Source organism: Balaenoptera physalus (assembly GCF_965194825.1).
Source record: "Balaenoptera physalus genome assembly, chromosome: 4".
NCBI classification, from domain to species: Eukaryota; Metazoa; Chordata; class Mammalia; order Artiodactyla; family Balaenopteridae; genus Balaenoptera; species Balaenoptera physalus.
In genome coordinates this window covers 38,621,484-38,640,025 of record NC_138891.1, presented here as the reverse complement: position 1 = coordinate 38,640,025, position 18,542 = coordinate 38,621,484, and the positions used below count along the sequence as shown (strand labels likewise).

General features: G+C 39.5%; 1 protein-coding gene and 2 long non-coding RNA genes across 10 annotated transcripts in view; 1 reads left to right on the top strand and 2 right to left on the bottom strand.

The window, feature by feature from the left end:
• LOC309659736 overlaps positions 1 to 8,840 on the bottom strand; it is a 457,573-nt gene extending 448,733 nt beyond the window's left edge. Inside the window, exon 1 of the long non-coding RNA XR_014262926.1 lies at positions 8,627 to 8,840. This is a non-coding gene — a long non-coding RNA (uncharacterized lncRNA). The remainder of the gene's footprint in view (positions 1 to 8,626) is intronic.
• VEPH1 (ventricular zone expressed PH domain containing 1) overlaps positions 1 to 18,542 on the top strand; it is a 298,073-nt gene that overhangs the window by 201,304 nt on the left and 78,227 nt on the right. For 5 of the 8 annotated variants that reach the window (XM_082459532.1, XM_082459534.1, XM_082459529.1 and 2 more), the window contains 2 exons: positions 13,388 to 13,524; positions 17,319 to 18,290. In XM_082459532.1, coding sequence (XP_082315658.1) covers positions 13,388 to 13,524; positions 17,319 to 17,555 — 374 coding nt within the window. In that variant the 3' untranslated portion in view covers positions 17,556 to 18,290. Of the gene's footprint in view, positions 1 to 13,387; positions 13,525 to 17,318; positions 18,291 to 18,542 lie in introns of those variants that run through there. The other 3 variants (XR_014262903.1, XR_014262904.1, XM_082459535.1) reach the window with 1 other exon arrangement.
• The window catches only part of LOC309659751, a 701,522-nt gene that overhangs the window by 609,313 nt on the left and 73,667 nt on the right, over positions 1 to 18,542 (bottom strand). The window lies entirely within an intron of this gene.

Genomic DNA, 18,542 nt, shown 5'->3' with positions numbered 1-18,542 from the left:
AATCTCTAGGGCAAATCCAACTTAAGCACATGGAATATTGAAAATTACAAGAACAATTATTTCATAATGTTATATTGTATTGGAAAGACCAAGGAGTGATCTGTTGATACCTCTCTGATGACTTAATCTACTCAAAGATGAGCAGGGGTTTTAGTATGATAATGTGTGGGAAATGATTACATGTAGGAAATGGTTACGTAGAAGCTATTTCCAATCCCTCCAATTGCTGATTCAGTTTCTGATAATCATTTTATAAAAGTACAGAGTAGAAGGTTAGAAAGTCACTGAAGTAACTCAAGAATCCTCAGAGACTTGCTTGTTGGTGTTTATTGCGAATCCCATTACCCCACATGAATGAGAGAATAGAGATTGAGCAAATAGATCAAACAGAACAGAATCTATTGCTGGAAAACCAAACAAATCCCTTTATCAGTCATCCTTGTGTCCTGGAACTGCTAGTGCATGTTAACAGTAAGAATTAATCAGCTGGACCGTCCTGGAACACATCTGGCTGTCTATTCAGTCACTTTTTTTTTTTTAAAGGAAGAGGAGGAACTAAATCGTGACTTTCACTCTTGTTTCTTGAGACACATGGGATGCCTTTGTCCTTACACCCTACAGAAAACAACTCATAGCTGTCTTGGTTTTGGCACTTGTGTCTCCCTCTGTAGATCTGAGCACTCGCCAGTGTGATCACTCTCTTAGTCACTGGATATTTAGATATTGAATGTGATTGTCTGTAGGAGGTGTCCTTAGGCTATCAAAGAGAATGAAAGACATTTTTTCAGACAGACTTCAACCATCTATCATGATTCCTCTTTAGAACTTGATTTCAAACATTTGTGCTATAAGAACATGCTGTCCATTATATCACATGGGCAAATAGAGATGGTTTCAAAATGCTATCAGGATAAGAAAGACCTCTGTCAGGAGATTTTCTTCAGACACTAGAAACTGGTAACAGCAGTGTGGCTCTCCTTTGCCGGACACCTTCAGCGTGGGCTAGATGGCTTTCCACTCCAGACACCAACATGAAAATGGGCTAGGGACTTCCCTGGTGGCCCAGTGGTTAAGACTCCGTGCTTCCACTGCAGGGGGCATGGGTTTGATCCCTGGTCAGGGAACTGGGATCCTGCATGCCGCGTGGCGAAAAAAAAAAAAAAGAAAATGGGCTAAATGACCTCTGAGGACCGAACTTGTAAGACATAAATAGCCTGTGGGTCCATTAATATGAAACTTTTCCATTTAATTTTAGTGCCAACTTTCACAGAACTTTAAGGGTGACAAAAGAAAACCCACTTTGGATTTATGCAGTGACTGGGTTTGTCTTATGATGCCTTCCCTCCTACCACAGTGTGTGAGCATGTTGTCTTCCATGTTAAATGTGCTTGGAGTGCCAAAAACAGGGCAGTGGTTGGGCAGGATAACTTCACATTTTCACACGTGTATACTGTTAATGACTCGGTTCATAAAATTGAACCCCAGACTGTTGTTCAAAGATACTTTGAGTTAGTTAATGACAAAATAAATACGTGCTCATCAACTCAGATAAGTTATTATCCTTATCCTGAAATCTTTTTCCCTTTCCCCTCTTCCCATCTCCCTGTTCTATTCCTCTCTGTTAAACCTTCTCACACTCACATTTTCTCTCTGTCTCTGTCTCTCTCTCTCCCTCACACACACACACAAACACACACACACGTACATACACACTGGCATACATGGACACACCACCCCACACACACACACACACACACACACACACACACACACGTACATACACACTGGCATACATGGACACACCACCCCAACAGAATAAACTCTCTCCTCTCTGTCCTTTCCATTCTCTGACCACACCTTCTGTAGTGTACACAGCACATTGCCATCAATATCCCCCACTAGACAGTAAACTAGAAGTGGAAAAACCATCCATTATTCTTCTTTGTATGCCCTACCCAGTACCTGGCACGTGGTAGCGTTTAACAAGTATTTGGCATATACATGGATGATGGAGTAATTCATGGATCATGTAAAGCGATAGGATGATGATAGAAGAAATAGGATTTGTTTTGAAATGCAACTTTAAAATCTAATTCTTTCTCAAAATTAAAAAAAATAACTTACTAAACTGAAACCTTGAAATAGCAGCTTTTGCAAAGTAAGCTTTTATAAGAAGAAAATGTTGCTATGTACAAAGTTTCAACACTATATGGATACCCAATTTTAATATTTTACTAAACGGTTTCAGTACACACATACACACAGAGTTCATAGTAAGCTTGCTAATAACCTGTGAGCCTCTATCAGAAATAAGCTAAAATCAGTAGCCTAATACCCTTCAGGGGTTAACTTCCATTTTTCAACCAGCGTCACTATCCTAATCCTTCTGCCTTTCCATATTGGGTCAACAACAATCTTCTCTTGTTAGGCTGAAAGTTTACTTGCAGCAAAGCGTGAATCACTCTGTGGTTACCCACAAACAAATCATCGGGCATTGAAATGTGTCCTCTTCCACTCAGAGAATAAGCTGAGTCAAGACAACACGTGGAGAAGAAGAAGCATGCTTTAGAAAGGCAGACTAGAGTGAATAAATCAGTCTCTACCACTTTACAGATTTGAAGTGACATAAGAATTTTTATGTAGTTTTTTAAAATAAATAACTTAATATCTTTTAAAAGCGCTCTAGTCATCACCTTTCAGAGTAATCTTAATTTTTTCTCTACCTATACAAATACATTAGGAATGAAACTTATTTTTCAGCCACAAGCTCCCCTATGTAAAAGACATATAAGTGCGTTTAGCGGACACTGAGAATGAAGTCATCAAATACCTCATATTTTGCCTTGGATCTCATCCCTTCCACCTTCTCAGAAACTCCACAGCATAGATTACCCTTTCTCTCTTTTTTATTCAATTTCTCCCTCCAACTTTAACTCCCATGGGCTTTTAAACACCTTCAACTGGCTTAACGTCTCCTTTCCCTTTACCTACTGCCTCTCTCTCACCTCCTCTTTAAAGCCAAAAGAGTCCCATCACTGCTCACTCTGAATTTCCTTGCCTCCTTCTCCTCCTGACTCAACCCTCTCTAATCTGGCCTCTAAGCCCATTATCTCTGTGGTCATTTGAAGCCACGCAGGTCCCAGGCACTGGGTATGTTCAGTCCTTGTGTCACTTGCCTTAAGCAGCATTCAATTCTGTTGGCCAATTCCTCCTTCCTCAAACATTTCTCCCTTTGCCTTCTGAGACATAGCACTCCTTCGGCCTCCTTTCTACTCTAGACACTCCTTCTCAGCCTCCTTTCTGGGCCCACCTTCCTCCATCCACCTATTCATTGTCAGAGCACCTCTCTTCCCCTCACTGTAACTCTCTCCCCGTCAGTCTCCACTGCTTCTGCGGCTTCAGTAACCTCTTCTATGACAAAACTCCCAAATGTGTATCTGCAGTCCAGGCCCCTCCTCTGACTGACTTCTCCCATCGCCTGCTTGGTACTTCAAAGGCATCTCAAACTCAGTTCATTTAAATTAAAACTCGTAAGTGTCCTGCCCTTGCCCCCTCCCCCCCCAAAAACAAACAAACAAACAACACTTGATTTTCTTCCAGCATTCCCCATTTCAGTAAATACAACATCCCTCATTCTGATGCATCAGCCAGAGACCCACTGCCCTCTCTCCTACCCCATCTAATCTATCACCCAGTATTGTGGATTTACCTTCTCAACTGTGCTCAACTCTGTCCACCTGTCTCCATTGCCCTAAAGCAAACTACCATCACCTCTTACCTAAAATAATGGCAATAGCCTCCTGACTGTGCTACTTGGACCTTCCAACCTCCTTCCCACATTGCAGCCAGAATGACCTCTTCAAGGCACAAATCTGATGGGACCACTCTCTGCATAAAACCTTACAGTGGCTTCCCACAGCTCTTAGCTCAAAGACCAAACTCCATATCATGTGCCTGAGAGCTTCACATGCAACGCTCTCTCCCGGCCTTTCCAGCCTCATCTTGTCCCCAGTGCCATCTGCTCCTCTCCGCTCTGCCCAGAAAGAACTCCTTTCAGTTTCTTATACTCACCTCACTTCTTCCTGCCACTTTGCTTTTGTATCTGCTGTTCTTCTGCTAGGAGTGCCCTTTCTCCCCTCATCACCTAGTTAATGTAGATCTTAGCTTTCCCATTACAACTCAGATTCATTGCCTTTCTATAACCTCCTGATTTATGCTAAGGTCCTCAAAGTACTTCGGAGCTCTCCCTGTAATACTTGATATACCTGTCATCTTGTGGGGTTTTTTTGTTATTCTTTCGTTTGGTTGGCTTTTGCATGTGATTATTTGATTAATGTCTACTTCCTGCAGTAAACAAGTTCTATGGAGGGAGTCCCCCTCATCCATCTATCCTCAGCCCCTAGCACACAATAGATACTCAATAAATATTTGCCAAATAAATGAATGACCAATTTTGTATCTTCTCAAAAAAATTTTAGTAATATTTTTCTTAGGCAAGTGGTGACAAAAAACAAATTAATGAATTCACAATAATTCATTTTAAGAGAAAAAAGGTATTCATATGATGACATTTGCAGTGTGTCTTTTGTGCCAAACGTATTCTTTGTATAAACAGTATTTTCTTAAATAAGCTCTTCTCAAAAGTACTATGAAAGATCATTTTATTTAACAGAGAGTGAGTTATTGTGTGTGTATGTATGTATGTCAAATACACACAGTGTTATGGTGTATATGTTATAGATAAAGCTTCCAATGCAGACATTGTAAAACTTCTATTTATTGCCAAAAGGTTTGAGGCCAAGTGTTGAACCACAACAGATGGAACTTGTGTTAAATAATTCCACAAAAGCAGTGTAGACACACCTTAGAATGCTCTTAAACACCAAGAATGTACGTGCATGCAGGTGGGACAATGGCTAACGTGTGCAACTTGTACAGCCCAAACAAGGTGACCCTCCTTATCACAGAGCTGGTACGAGTGTGTCAGATCTATTTTTTCCCATACAAGGAAAGCTGTACAATGTCAAGGCCGTGTGGGAAAGCACTCGACATTTTAAACTGTCTAAAATCCTATGGTCAGGTGTTGCCAGCAATACCTATCCATGACATCGTATTAATGAGATGACAGCATGGGACCAACATGGGAAGTGTGTATGGAATCCTTTTTTATTCAAAGTTCAAGAATAAGATTGAGCAATCTCTCCATTCATTTCTACCACCTCTGATCTTTTCCCATTGGTCCCTGTCAGTCATTACTGGGCAAGTCTGGGCCAGTCTTCTTTGATAGGTTCCCATGAGGGCACAAAGGTGACCATACTTACTGCTCAGAACTTACTGAGCAGGTTACCTTCTTGGCAAGTGGCCTTAAAATTTTTATTTCACTGATGAAACCATAAGTAAGCCAAATTCCACAAACATTGATTCTGAACATTTTCTTCTATAACTCTATTAACTTAAGCCAAGGACATGCATATGATCTTATACTGCTATTCTATTCTTTAATTTTATGGAACGGTCATAACAATTTTCTTCCCACTACTGGTTTTGCAGTTTTACTATTTTGGATATTGTACGACCTATTACTGTCATCTACCATGAGGCTACTATCATTTCCTAGAAGTTCCTGAGCTATGTTAGAATAACCTGGGGATCCTGTTAAAAATGCAGGGTCCCTCACCCTACCCCAAAATTATGATTCAGTAGGTTTGGGGTGGTTCCTTGTAGTGTGCATTTTAAGAAGCCAGCAGCTAATTCTGATGTAGGTGGCCCTCAGAACACAGTTTGGGAAACACTGCTCTACAAGCTTATAAAAGAGTAGTTTTGAGGTTTTTTTTAGATCAATATTTCAGTGATTAATAGAGAAGCCTAGAAAGCAGACTACATTTTGATGGGTATGAAATTACTGAGAAAGGAAGCCATTCGGCACATGTGAAAGTGCCCTCAAAGGGCTGCTGTCAAAATGAGTTTGTCCTTTTTTGGACCCCACGCATCTTGTAGGATGTTACAAAATGGATGCTGGATGATACCTCCTCGTTTATTTACTACTGTAAGGAAATATGGGCTTCTAAAACACTGCCTGGATATTCATACAAAACATGCCATTTGTTACGATCCTTAGTGATTTCAGAAACCACAGATGCTCAGCCTACTAAATGTGGCTCCTATGACCTCCTCATTTAATGATTCTATCCCTCTTTAAGCATATCCTCTGTAATTAGAGTTGGCTTTATTAGAACTGGCACACATACAAGAAAATCAGTAAAACCATAGAAGGGAATTGAAGTAAATTTGAGACTCTCAATACATACAAAATAATTCCCCACAGACTGTACAGGAGTTGTAATTCCCAGAAGCAGTCATTTCAAGGGAAAATTTTTTAAAAGACATACTTTTTCTCAGTTCTTATTTTAAAACTAAGTATTTGAGATTTACGTTTTTTCTTCCAGAATATGCCTTCTTTTGAAGGTATTTGTCTTTAACAATCAAAAAATATCTAAAAATTCGAATATCACAAATTAAATTCACAACCATCTTAATTATTCTTGTACAATGCAATACTTTCAAGACAAAAGTTGCGTAAGCCAAAAAGCACACAGTATAAGGAACTTCTGGGTGTGGATAGAAGTCGGTACAATGTGAATAGTAGTTAATGGTGGGGGACGTGTCACCACCTACTGTCATAAGAATAAGCAGGAACTCTGGAATAAAAGGGAGCGACCACCAATGATGTGGAAAAGGCTCCCAGTGCAGCCCAATCCACTATTGGATTAGCTTGAATATGGCAGTCTTTGTGAATAAGTGGATCTGTTACCAACAACTGAAGAGTTCACCTCCCTTTGGGACTCTTTGAATTGCTTGTCACACCTCAAGTTCAAAGCCTGCAGTCCTTGAACTTTAAAAAGGTTTCCTGTCTTACTCTGAATTCTCTCACTGTTCCTAACACTTTAATATAGTATAGGTTTCATTACATTCTTAATTGGAGGAAGGGAGATGGGTTTTATCCTAAAGTCATTAGGATATGGTATTTATAAAAACCACCTGTTCATCATCACAGTAAGAGATGATGATGATTTTATGTTCATGATCATGGTCATGATCATGATGATAGTAGCTACTATTTGTTGACCCCTTATTATGTACCAGGACTTGGTAAAGCAAGGCTACTGTTAACCTTTACAGCATTTCTGTGCCTTTATTTATGGTGGATGATGTCCACTTGGGGGTGTAGACTTAAACAGCAAAATTCGGGCTGAATTTCAGCCCCTACTTACCCCTTGGCTGAGTGCTCTTGTGCAGTGAACAGCCTGCACAGCCATTCACAGTGGCCCTGTTGTTAAGCATGACATCTTTGGAGAAGAGGAAATTGAAGCTCAGTGAAGTTAAACAACTTGTACAAGATCAGTCAGCTGTTAAAGTAACAGATTCTGGACTTCAGCTGAGGTCTGACTCCAAAGTCACTGCCCTTACCTCATCAACCCTAGGCCTAGGCCAGAGAAAGCCTTTGGTACAGCCTTGTATGATTTATTATAGTAAGGAGTAAACATGGCGTCCAACACACTATGTTTAACTAAATTATAATTGGCTAAAAACATATTCACAGTTGCAACAGATCTTAAAACAAGGTGGAGACCTTGAATTATTGAGCTCTTGTGCTCTTGAGATAAAAGGGTTATATGACTACAGAAATTATTATTTTTTATGATGTTATGTTACAAAGTATTAGCTTCCACTTTTCACGATGTCCAGGGATCTTTAGGATTAGCCTCTTCTTGAATCTCACATCTCATCTCTTGTTTGCCAAGCCCCACCAGGTTCCATCACAAAGAATGAGTGACAGTTCCTAGAATGCATTTCATGCCCACTCTGTCAGCCTCAGCCCTTTGCATATGTTTTTTTTTTTTTTTCAGAATATCCTTCTTCACTTCACCTTCATCACTGCTACTTGTCCTTCAGAATTCAGCTCAGACACATATTCTCCAGGAAGCTTTTCTGCTTCCTACGCCCAGTTTAGAATAGGTGCCTCTCCAGGGTTTTCCATTCTCCTTACCTCTGGCTTTCAGTTACATTCTGGCAGGAGATCAGAGGGAGGGAGCAGAGTGAGGTCTGCTTATTTATTCCCAACTCCCTCCCTGCTTGGTCACCCCAGGTTGACTGTGTCCTCAATCCACAGCCACAACTCCTGCAGGCACCGCTCTTTCATACAGGTCTCCTTCTGGGTCCTAACTGTTCCCTTCGCTTTCCTCTTCAGCCAGAGAGGGGTGTTATGCCTCCTCCTGGCTCCTGGCACCAGAGTACTAAGGTGCTTTTCCTACACCTTGCCCACATCTGTGTAAATAGTCCCTTTATTAACTGCCCTCAGTTGCCCAGCTTGAGGTGCCCCCTGTTTCCTGCTGCAACCATCCCTGATCCATAGCAGATCCCATCTGGGGTCTGTGAGGCTTCATGTCTGTGCTGGCTGGACCTTCACAGGCTCTAGGCCCCTCCTTGGTCCTTAAAAACAAGGTCCTTTCTTTTTTTTTTTTTTTATTTTTTTATTTATTATTTATTTATTAGTTTTATTTTTGGCTGTGTTTGGGTCTTCGTTTCTGTGTGAGGGCTTTCCCCAGTTGCAGCGAGTGGAGGCCACTCTTCATCGCGGTGCGCGGGCCTCTCACTATCGCGGCCTCTCTTGTTGCGGAGCACAGGCTCCAGACGCGCAGGCTCAGTAGTTGTGGCTCACGGGCCCAGTTGCTCCGCGGCATGTGGGATCTTCCCAGACCAGGGCTCGAACCCGTGTCCCCTGCATTGGCAGGCAGATTCTCAACCACTGCGCCACCAGGGAAGCCCCAACAAGGTCCTTTCTAATGGGGTTTCAGAAGAACTTTCAAATGAAGTCCAATATGGCCTCCCCATGACTATTTGATACCCAATCTCTTTCCTGGATCTTGCACCAAAAAATCTTGAATCGCCTGCCGATCCCCCACCTTCAGCTCATGACTTTGACCAAAGTGACTGCTTTACTTGCAGAAGAAGTGAACTTGCTTCTGAGTTCATTGATTCTTCCAGCTTCTTTAAGTTTTTTTCTTTTCATGCACTTTCCCTCACATGTCCCACTTGTTACCTCAGGCCTTCTCTGTACTCCTCCTAGAAGTTCCTTTCTCCCTTCTTCAGTGGGGGCCCAGCCCTCATGTCACCCTCTCCCAGCTAGAAGTAGAATTTCCTTTCTTTGAGTTCTGTAATGCTTGGCTTTTACTTCTGCAGGTGCACTTGCCAAACTCTACACTGAGTTGTCAAATTTGTAAAATGCTTTATCTCCCCACAAGATGATAAATTCAAGCTCTCTCTGAGCTGGGCTTTATGACCCCCTCAGATCCAAACACAGTGCCTTTCAGCTTATCTGTGCTCGAAATTATGTGTGAGATGACTGGATATGGTTGGTAGATCAACAGAGGAATATTCTTTCTTGCTTTAAGGTATCTGGGTCTGATATTATTTCACTCTTATTCACCAACTTTGTGTTGAGTAAGACTAACACCTTCAAATTTCATCTTTTATCAACATAAATATTTTCAACTCTTGGTGCACAAAAGGAATACAATTAATATATGACCATTTGTATTAGCACTCTAAAAGACTTTTAAGTTGATAAACATGGTAATAGTTTGGGTTCCAATTGCACTACAGAATTCAGTTTAATATTCCATAGTTTTTTCAGCCAACTGATAATTTAAAAAAGGAACAGATCCTGGTTGGTAAAGAATGTCTTAGCCAAATTGTGGTGCTTTGAACGAAATAATGTGTTAATTGGCAAGTGAGAAAATATTTAAGTATCCTTTATGCATTACGTGCAAACAAGATAGTTTTAGACACACAATCATTCCCTCATAGTCTCATTCCACATGTTATTTTTCAAGTGTAATATGATCATCCTTAGAAAGAATTAGTTCCCTGTTTTGACCATGAAGAGACTGCAATATCATATGAGAATTATTGCTTACTGGGACATGCTATGGGCAATAGACCTATTAAAAGGACACATGGCCAGTCACGCATTTGCCAGACATAATTATTAAAAAAAAAATTTTTTTTAGGGCCTGGGATAGCCACTGGAAAAAATTTTAAGTCTTTTTTTTTTCTTTTTTTGCCTTTTGAAACTATTTTTAAATTAATCCTACAGCTACAAATAGCCTGGCTTTTACAAATTATCTGAAGCTGACTCTGATGCCTAAATTAAAGCCCTAACATGCAGCTAGTTTAAAGTGCTGCTAACATTTCCTTCCTAAAATCCTTTCCATGGACTTTTCCCCTGGGGTCCACTTTTACTGGGCTACAGTGAAAAGTCTTCACTTAGCAGTGTTTCTCCATCATCCTTCATCCTTTTGTTCTCCAGTAAGCCTATCATTTTCTCTGGAGTCTCTCACGGTCATTGTGGGCATGTGGATATGAGGGTATGATATCCCAGCCACTCCATGTCTCAAACAATTCCTTCAACTATTTTGCCAAGTATGACTTCTGTCACATACACTTAAAGTGAAACATTTGGACCTGCCTTAAGATTTGGATCTATGTTGAGGAGAAGTTCTTGAAGCTAATTCCCTATGTCAGATCTAGAAGGACACATGTGCTTAAATATTACCTAAACCAATCGTGATTTCAAATCAGCTCAGATATCATGACTATTTCAAATGTTTCTTTGAGTAAATATGGGAGAAAGACTGGAAAAATGTTCTGTTATTAAATGACATTGCATTATATTAAATCATCTTACCATTAAAAATGGCAAGACAGCAATGTGGTTACAAAAGGTGAAGTAAGTTCTTTAATAAAAGAGGGGGGCAGGGGTAGTAGTTCTTTGCTACTTACCTAGTGTCCTCACATAAATTTCTTTATTTTGATTTTTGATCTCTCAACATCCTTGTAAAGCAGGTGGGAGCAATTATTATTTCCTCTTTGCTGAGAAGAAATCAGTGGTTAAGAGGACTCGAATCTAACTCTTCTGAATGGTTATTCAGAAATCCTTCAGCGTTACAATTAGATCAGCATTTTTTTTCTAATTTGAAAGCATAGGAAATGGGTGTTTTAGAAAAAAATGAATCCTATTTTTGGCTTGGGTTTTTCCTTGTTGTTACTTAGTTGCTCGTTGGTTTGTTTTCTCCTCTTGGACCTCCGTTGGACCTTCCCTTCGTCCTCCCAGACGGGCTGCTGCACTCTTCATGACTCAACAGCACGTGTTAGCAGACATTCATGGAACCCCTAGCCCAGGCCGACACTGTGAGCACATGGCAAGCAGGCTGTCCCCGCCCTCTAGGACCAATAGCATGTGGGGAAGACATGGAGTCCTAAGTGCTTTACCTGCTGCACAAAGGAAGCAAGCACTGTGTTTATGGAAAATTTAAATTTGCAAAGAGCATACTAGCTTTAAGAAAGCTCTAAATCAGATGATTCCTAGTAAAGCAAAGCAGAACACTGAGATAATTTTCTTGACATTGATTGCCAATGATTCTTGAGTGACTGCTTTCCATACCCTCTGCTATACCTAGTACTAGCCACCATGGAGCATCGCAGAAAATGGGGGACACTTCTCATCACTGAAGCCTCAGATTAAATGCCACCTCAAATATGGAAGCTCTTTCCTGACCACTTAAATGCATGTGCGCCAACCCCCAAGTCACTCACTCTCTATTCTATCTTCATCACAACCCTATCACTATCTAACAATATATTTCATATGTTGTTTCAGTTATTAGCCTTAATTTGGGATTGACAATGGAACATCCAATTGACTAGTCATCAGACAAGAAGGGAAAAAAACTAGATTAACTTTAATAGAACTTTGTTTATAAAAACTATACATTGCATTATTCTTACCCCAACAGTGCTGTTAAGGTGGACAAATCCCCTGTCTGAGGTAATTTTTTTACCTACATTAGATAAGAGAAATGGTAGATGGGAAGGATAGGTTGTGTTCATATGGTCAAAGAGGTACTGTCCAAATTTCATAGTGATGAACAAATTTCATTACTTTCAAGGTGCTATGAAAATTGAACATTAATGTATATAAATAAATATTGTCATACTCCCCAGAAATCAGATGCTTTCACATGAATTTGAAATTTGAAGAGTGAATCTTATGTAGTTGGTAAAACAAATGGAATTCTTCAGTTCAACATTTAAACTTCTGACATTGTAACCGGTCTTCTAATTCTATGGTTATGTGTAATCATACACACTCTACTTCAATGTAAAATGAATCCATTCATTCATTCATTCATTCAACAAAAATTTATAGACTCCATACTAGGTTAGATGCCTGATATAACAATAGTGAACAAAGCAAAGACCCTGCCCTCATGGAGCTTTCAGTTGAATGGGAAAGAAAGATATTAATAAGGTAAATACCAATAATCATCTACAAATGATGATACCTGATAGAAAAGAAACACGCCAGTTGCTTTGAGAACATATAGAAGACAAAGTCACTCGAGTCTGGGTTTGGGAAAGGTCTCCCAGAGGAAGCAACGTTTGAGTTGAAACAAGAAATGATCAGTTTTTAACTAGGTGAAGATTCAAATATGGACAGTGGAGATAGAGTGTGTGTGTTCCAGAGTGGAAAAATCATGTTCAAAAGAGTTAGGTAAGGGCTTCCCTGGTGGCGCAGTGGTTGAGAATCTGCCTGCCAATGCAGGGGACACGGGTTCAAGCCCTGGTCTGGGAAGATCCCACATGCTGCAGAGCAACCAGACCCGTGAGCCACAATTACTGAGCCTGCGCGTCTGGAGCCTGTGCTCCTCAACAAGAGAGGCCGCGACATTGAAAGGCCCGCGCACCGCGATGAAGAGTGGTCCCCACTTGCCGCAACTAGAGAAAGCCCTCGCACAGAAACGAAGACCTAACACAGCCATAAATAAAATAAATAAATAATTAAAAAAAAAAAAAGAGTTAGGTAAGTTTGCCTTTGCAGCTGTTAAGGATTCAGAAAAACACATCTTTTGGAGCACTACATTGACTTTTACTGACAAATAGCTAAATATACTTGGTTTATGATTATTTATAAAGCTATATTTCTAAGCAGTTCATGTGAACAGAATACCATGAAACAAAGGAGTCAGGAAGCACAGAAAGCTGAATGTCTGGATGAACCTTAAATAACTGCTAACCAAATGCTCTTTTCATGAACTATGTTCCTTTTGCAAATCTCGATGAGGGCTTTCAACACTTTCCCATTATCATATCTAAATTGTGCATTCTTTTAGGGACAAAAGGGGAAGGTTAACCAAATTCATAATTTGTTAGCCCACTATCCAAATGTACTTACTGGGTCTGGTTCACTGTACAATTCTGACTTTTGATCACTTGCCAAATAAATAATGGAAAATAAATGGCTTGATCGTTCTGTTACCTTCAACAGTTGTAAATCAAGATGGCCAGCCTCTCATAGAAGGAAAACTTAAAGAGAAGCAAGTCAGATGGAAGTTCATCAAAAGGTGGAAAACCCGCTATTTTACACTGGCTGGAAATCAACTTCTGTTTCAAAAAGGAAAGTCTGTAAGTACCCCTACCATCTTTTACACTTGCATTTTTAAGGTCTTGATCTCTGCCAGCTAGGCATTTTGTCTTGAGTTAAAAGGCCAATAATTTTTTCCTTCTCCATTTTACAGTGTCATTTTATTATATATGCCCCTTTGACTGTCTATTCTGTTCATTCCTATGTTAGTTGGTTCACTGTACCTCTTCAATCTGAAGAGGTACTTTCGATCTGAAGTAGGATGCTCAGTAAATATCCATATTCTGAACGTTCAGTGGGAAGCTTGTGAAATAATATTCTGTTGCAATCAGCAATGCAAAGTTATCCCTTTCTTTTCAAATCAGTTTTATTTATCATTAAACTCTACTCATTACAGATCAGGGAGCATGAAATTTTGACCTACTTCTTGACCATTTTGAGATATAATAATAATAACTTATCAGAGCTTATCACATGCCACACTGGATTGCCTCTATCTATCTTCGGAACAATCCTTTGAGGTCAGCACTATTGTTATTGCCATTTTATAGATGGGGAAACTGAGGCACAAAGAGACTGATGGGCTTGTCCAAGGTTAGAGCCAGTAAGGTGAGAAAGGGTAAAACGAGTTAGGCTCAGGCAGTGTGACACCAAAGCATGTTCTTAAATGAGTATACTGTCCAACTTCCCATGTACACTTAAAATACAGGGTCAGTGGCAAACCAAACTGTGTCTGAATTAATTAATGAGAGTGTTAAATTACTTGAAAATTACATTTCACTAAGAGCACATGCACTATATCTTTGGAGTGCTCATTACAAAATTTGTTTGAACTTACTACTCAGCAGGAATCAAGTATGGTGTATCTGAATTATGACGAATTCTGATCAATGCTCTTTTAGTTAATAAGACTTCACATTAACTTTTTGAATGAAAAAGAACATTTTGGTGACACCTATTTTGAACTCATGTTACTTTCTTCATCTATGTGTTTTATAAAATAGACGAATGGGCTGAAGGTCTTTTTGAAGGGGAAGTATAATGGTGTGTTCAATTTGGAAAGTTATTGGAGGTTTAAGGAAACATTTTTTTAGCGTAGGTTCACACTGAAGCATTTACAAAGTGTTTAAAATGACCATTTGAATTTCCTGTCTTTATTAAAGAAATCAGAATAGAAGTTAAGATGTAGTGATTTTTCAGATCCCTCTTATGCATTAACAAAGTAGAGTTAGTGCATAAGAATGTTTTTCCTGAACTCAAATAATGACCTTTATACTTCTTGATTTGGAGCTTTTTAATAAAGTTTAGAGAATAAACTATTGTATGATTGGCTAACTTATTTGACATCTTTATCAGGAAATAATGGTTTGACATTCCAGAAATATGACAGAACATTTGGCTCAAATATTAGGAAATAATATAATATAGCGTGAAGACCACAGCAAAATCCCTCTCATCCCCAGGGAGACAGTAAACATGCAGTGGTCAGCAGTCCAGCTGAAGCTTCAGCCACATCATAAAGGGCTTTTCTTGTAAATGAGGAAAATGTGCATTTTAAAGTAAGAACTAAAAGACTATAGTGTTATTTTTCACTTTTTTTTTTTTTTTTTGGCTGCATTGGGTCTTCGGTGCTGCGTGCAGGCTTTCTCTAGTTGCAGTGAGCGGGGGCTACTCTTCGTTGCGGTGTATGGGCTTCTCATTGCGGTGGCTTCTCTTGTTGCAGAGCACGGGCTCTAGGCACGCGGGCTTCAGTAGTTGTGGTGCGTGAGCTCGGTAGTTGTGGCTGAGTAATAGTACATATATGTACCATATATAGTGTATATATGTACCATATCTTCCTTATCCATTCATCTGTTGATGGACATTTAGATTGTTTCCATGTCTTGGCTATTGTGACTAGTGCTGCTATGAACATAGGGTTGCATGTATCTTTATGAATTACAGTTTTGTCCAGATATATGCCCAGGAGTGGGATTGCTGAATCATATGGTAATTCTATTTTTAGTTTTCTGAGGAACATCCATACTCTTCTCCATAGTGGCTGCACCAACTTACATTCCCACCAACAGTGTAGGAGGGTTCCCTTTTCTCCACACCCTCTCCAGCATTTTGTTATTTGTGGACTTTTTTTTTTTTAATTTATTTTTGGCTGTGTTGGGTCTCCGTTTCTGTGCGAGGGCTTTCTCTAGTTGCGGCAAGTGGGGGCCACTCTTCATCACGGTGCGCGGGCCTCTCTCTATCGCGGCCTCTCTTGTTGCGGAGCACAGGCTCCAGACGCATTTGTAGACTTTTTAATGATGGCCATTCTGACTGGTGTGAGGTGGTACCTTATTACAGTTTTGATTTGCATTTCTCTAATAATTAGCAATGTTGAGCATCTTTTCATGTGCCTATTGGCCATCTGTATTTTTTCTTTGGAGAAATGTCTATTTAGGTCTTCCGCCCATTTTTCCATTGGGTTGTTTGTTTTTTTGTTGTTGAGTTGTATGAGCTGTATGCATATTTTGGAAATTAAGCCCTTGTCAGCCGCATCATTTGCAAATATTTTATCCCATTCTGTACTTTGTCTTTTCGTTTTGTTTATGGTTTCTTTTGCTGTGCAAAAGCTTGTAAGTTTGATTAGGTTTCATTTGTTTACTTTGTTTTTACTTCTAGTGCCTTGGGAGACTGACCTAAGAAAACATTGGTACTATTTATGTCAGAGAATGTTTTGCCCATGGTCTCTTCTAAGAGGTCTATGGTGTCATGTCTATGTTTAAGTCTTTACTCCATTTTGAGTTCATTTTTGTGTGTGGTATGAGGGTGTGTTCTAACTTCATTGACTTACATGCAGCTGTCCAACTTTCCCAACACCACTTTCTGAAGAGACTGTCTTTTTCCATTGTATATTCTTGTCTCCTTTGTTCAAGATTAATTAACCATAGGTGGGTTTATTTCTAGACTCTCTATTCTGCTGACATCAGTATTTTGAATTACTCTTTTTGTTTGATGCTCCTGAGATTTTTCCAAGGTGGACAATACACCATAGAAAGTTTAGGACGAGTGAAAAAGATGCCTTTCCACTGCAAAGTGAGAGAAGGGTGATTGTGAAAGGGAGATGGGAAAAGAGAGTTGGTAAGATTCTCAAACACAGGTACGTTCTCCAGTAGACAGAATGGGCTCAGGGATGTTAAAGACCTGAAATTGCTTTAAAGAAGTATCTGACTCCTTAAAAATATTCATGCTAGCCCATCATGATGACTCTGGTGTTAGAGAGATCCTTAAGCAACTGCTTTAATGCAAAGAAAATGTAACATCATTAAATATTCCTTCCCTTAATGTTTGTGGACAAATCATGCTTCCAAAGCTCAAGAGAGTTTCAAAAACAGTTTCATCTACTTAAACATTGGAACCCTGTTTGTTCAATTAATACCTCTTTCTCAGAGGTAACACAAAAGAAAATTCAATTTCAAGCCGTAAAATTATCTCAAATTCTGAGTTAATATTACCCCAAATTGTACTGCTGCATTTTGCTCTATTAATACAGTGTTAGTATCAGTAGAAAATGACATAAAGTCAAAGAAATATGAATCAAGCATTTTTCCCAATCCCACTGTATAATAATTTTCTATAAATTAGCTATTTTGTTTCAACCCTAGATAGTACAACAAAAAGCCAGTTGCTCACGCCTTCATTTGCTCTAATGACTCTTTGAGGCTTTAGCACCCAAAATAACACAGGTCTTAAGCCACATGAAGTGAAAGGATTCTGATCCTCTTAGAAAATTCTCCAGGAGCCAGAGATCTTTCCATACTATGAAAGCTAGCTCATGTTCTTTCCTTCCCATGCATTTCAGAAAGATGATCCTGATGACTCACCAATAGAACTCAGCAAAGTACAGAGTGTGAAAGTTGTGGCCAAGAAACGCAGGGACCGCTCTCTCCCTCGGGCTTTCGAAATCTTCACAGACAATAAAAGCTATGTTTTCAAGGCCAAGGATGAGAAGAATGCAGAAGAGTGGCTCCAGTGCATCAATGTGGCAGTTGCCCAAGCAAAAGAGAGGGAAAGTAGGGAAGTAACCACATATCTGTAGGGATTTGCAAGCCACCTCACACCAGTGGTATACAATGGGCACTGCACTGTCATTGCCAATGTCAGGAAAAAGAGATAAACTCACCATGTCATGCTGTTTTTTATTAAATACCAATGGAGCAGTTTTCCCCAAGAAGCAGGACCTAAAAGTGGCAAGATCCTGAGTACATTTCAGATCCTCATGGCATTTGCATTAACTCCAGAACAGCTGTGTGAGGCATATGGGAAAAGGGGCTACGGATGGTATGGAGCCAGAAAGGGGAGAGTAGGGATCTAGAAACTTCCGTAGACATGTTATTGTACATTGTAGGAAAACAACTTTAAAAGATACCTGAATTACCTATCCTAAGGCAAGATTACGTACTTCTGATGAAAAATAATCTGTTAAAGGTACTAAAAGAAAAAAAACCTACAAGGAAAAGTCAAATTGATGAACACTGAGGAAAACCATATAACTTACTTATGGAAATATAATTACATTTATCCTCTCCTAATGCAAGTGAGGCTAACACTTTGTAAAATGGTTCTCAAGTTAAGCCAATTATGTAATTAAATGTCCTTCAGAACTCCTTATTTGATTATTCCTTTTAGGATCATATACTATGATCTAAAGTTTAGATACTTGGATATTTCTCCTGCCCAAGGCAGTAAGTATAAGCCAGGATAAGCACAGAAAACCATTTTCCCATCTTCAAAATATGTGTCATTTCCATTAAACTTTGAGATTTTAAAGTTCTATACATTTCTTCTTTGTATTCAACATTTTAATATCTCCAAATTACAAACATTTATTGGTTTTTGCCATTACCCATAATTAAAAAAAAAAAAATTAAGCTGTAGTAGGCAGAATTCTAGAATGACTTCCAGTGACCCAAACCCTGGTATAACCTCCTCCCCCTGAGTGTGGCGGGACCTATAACTTGCTTCTAACTGGTAGAATATGGCAAAAGGGATAGGATAGTCTCTCCCATGATTATGTTACATTACG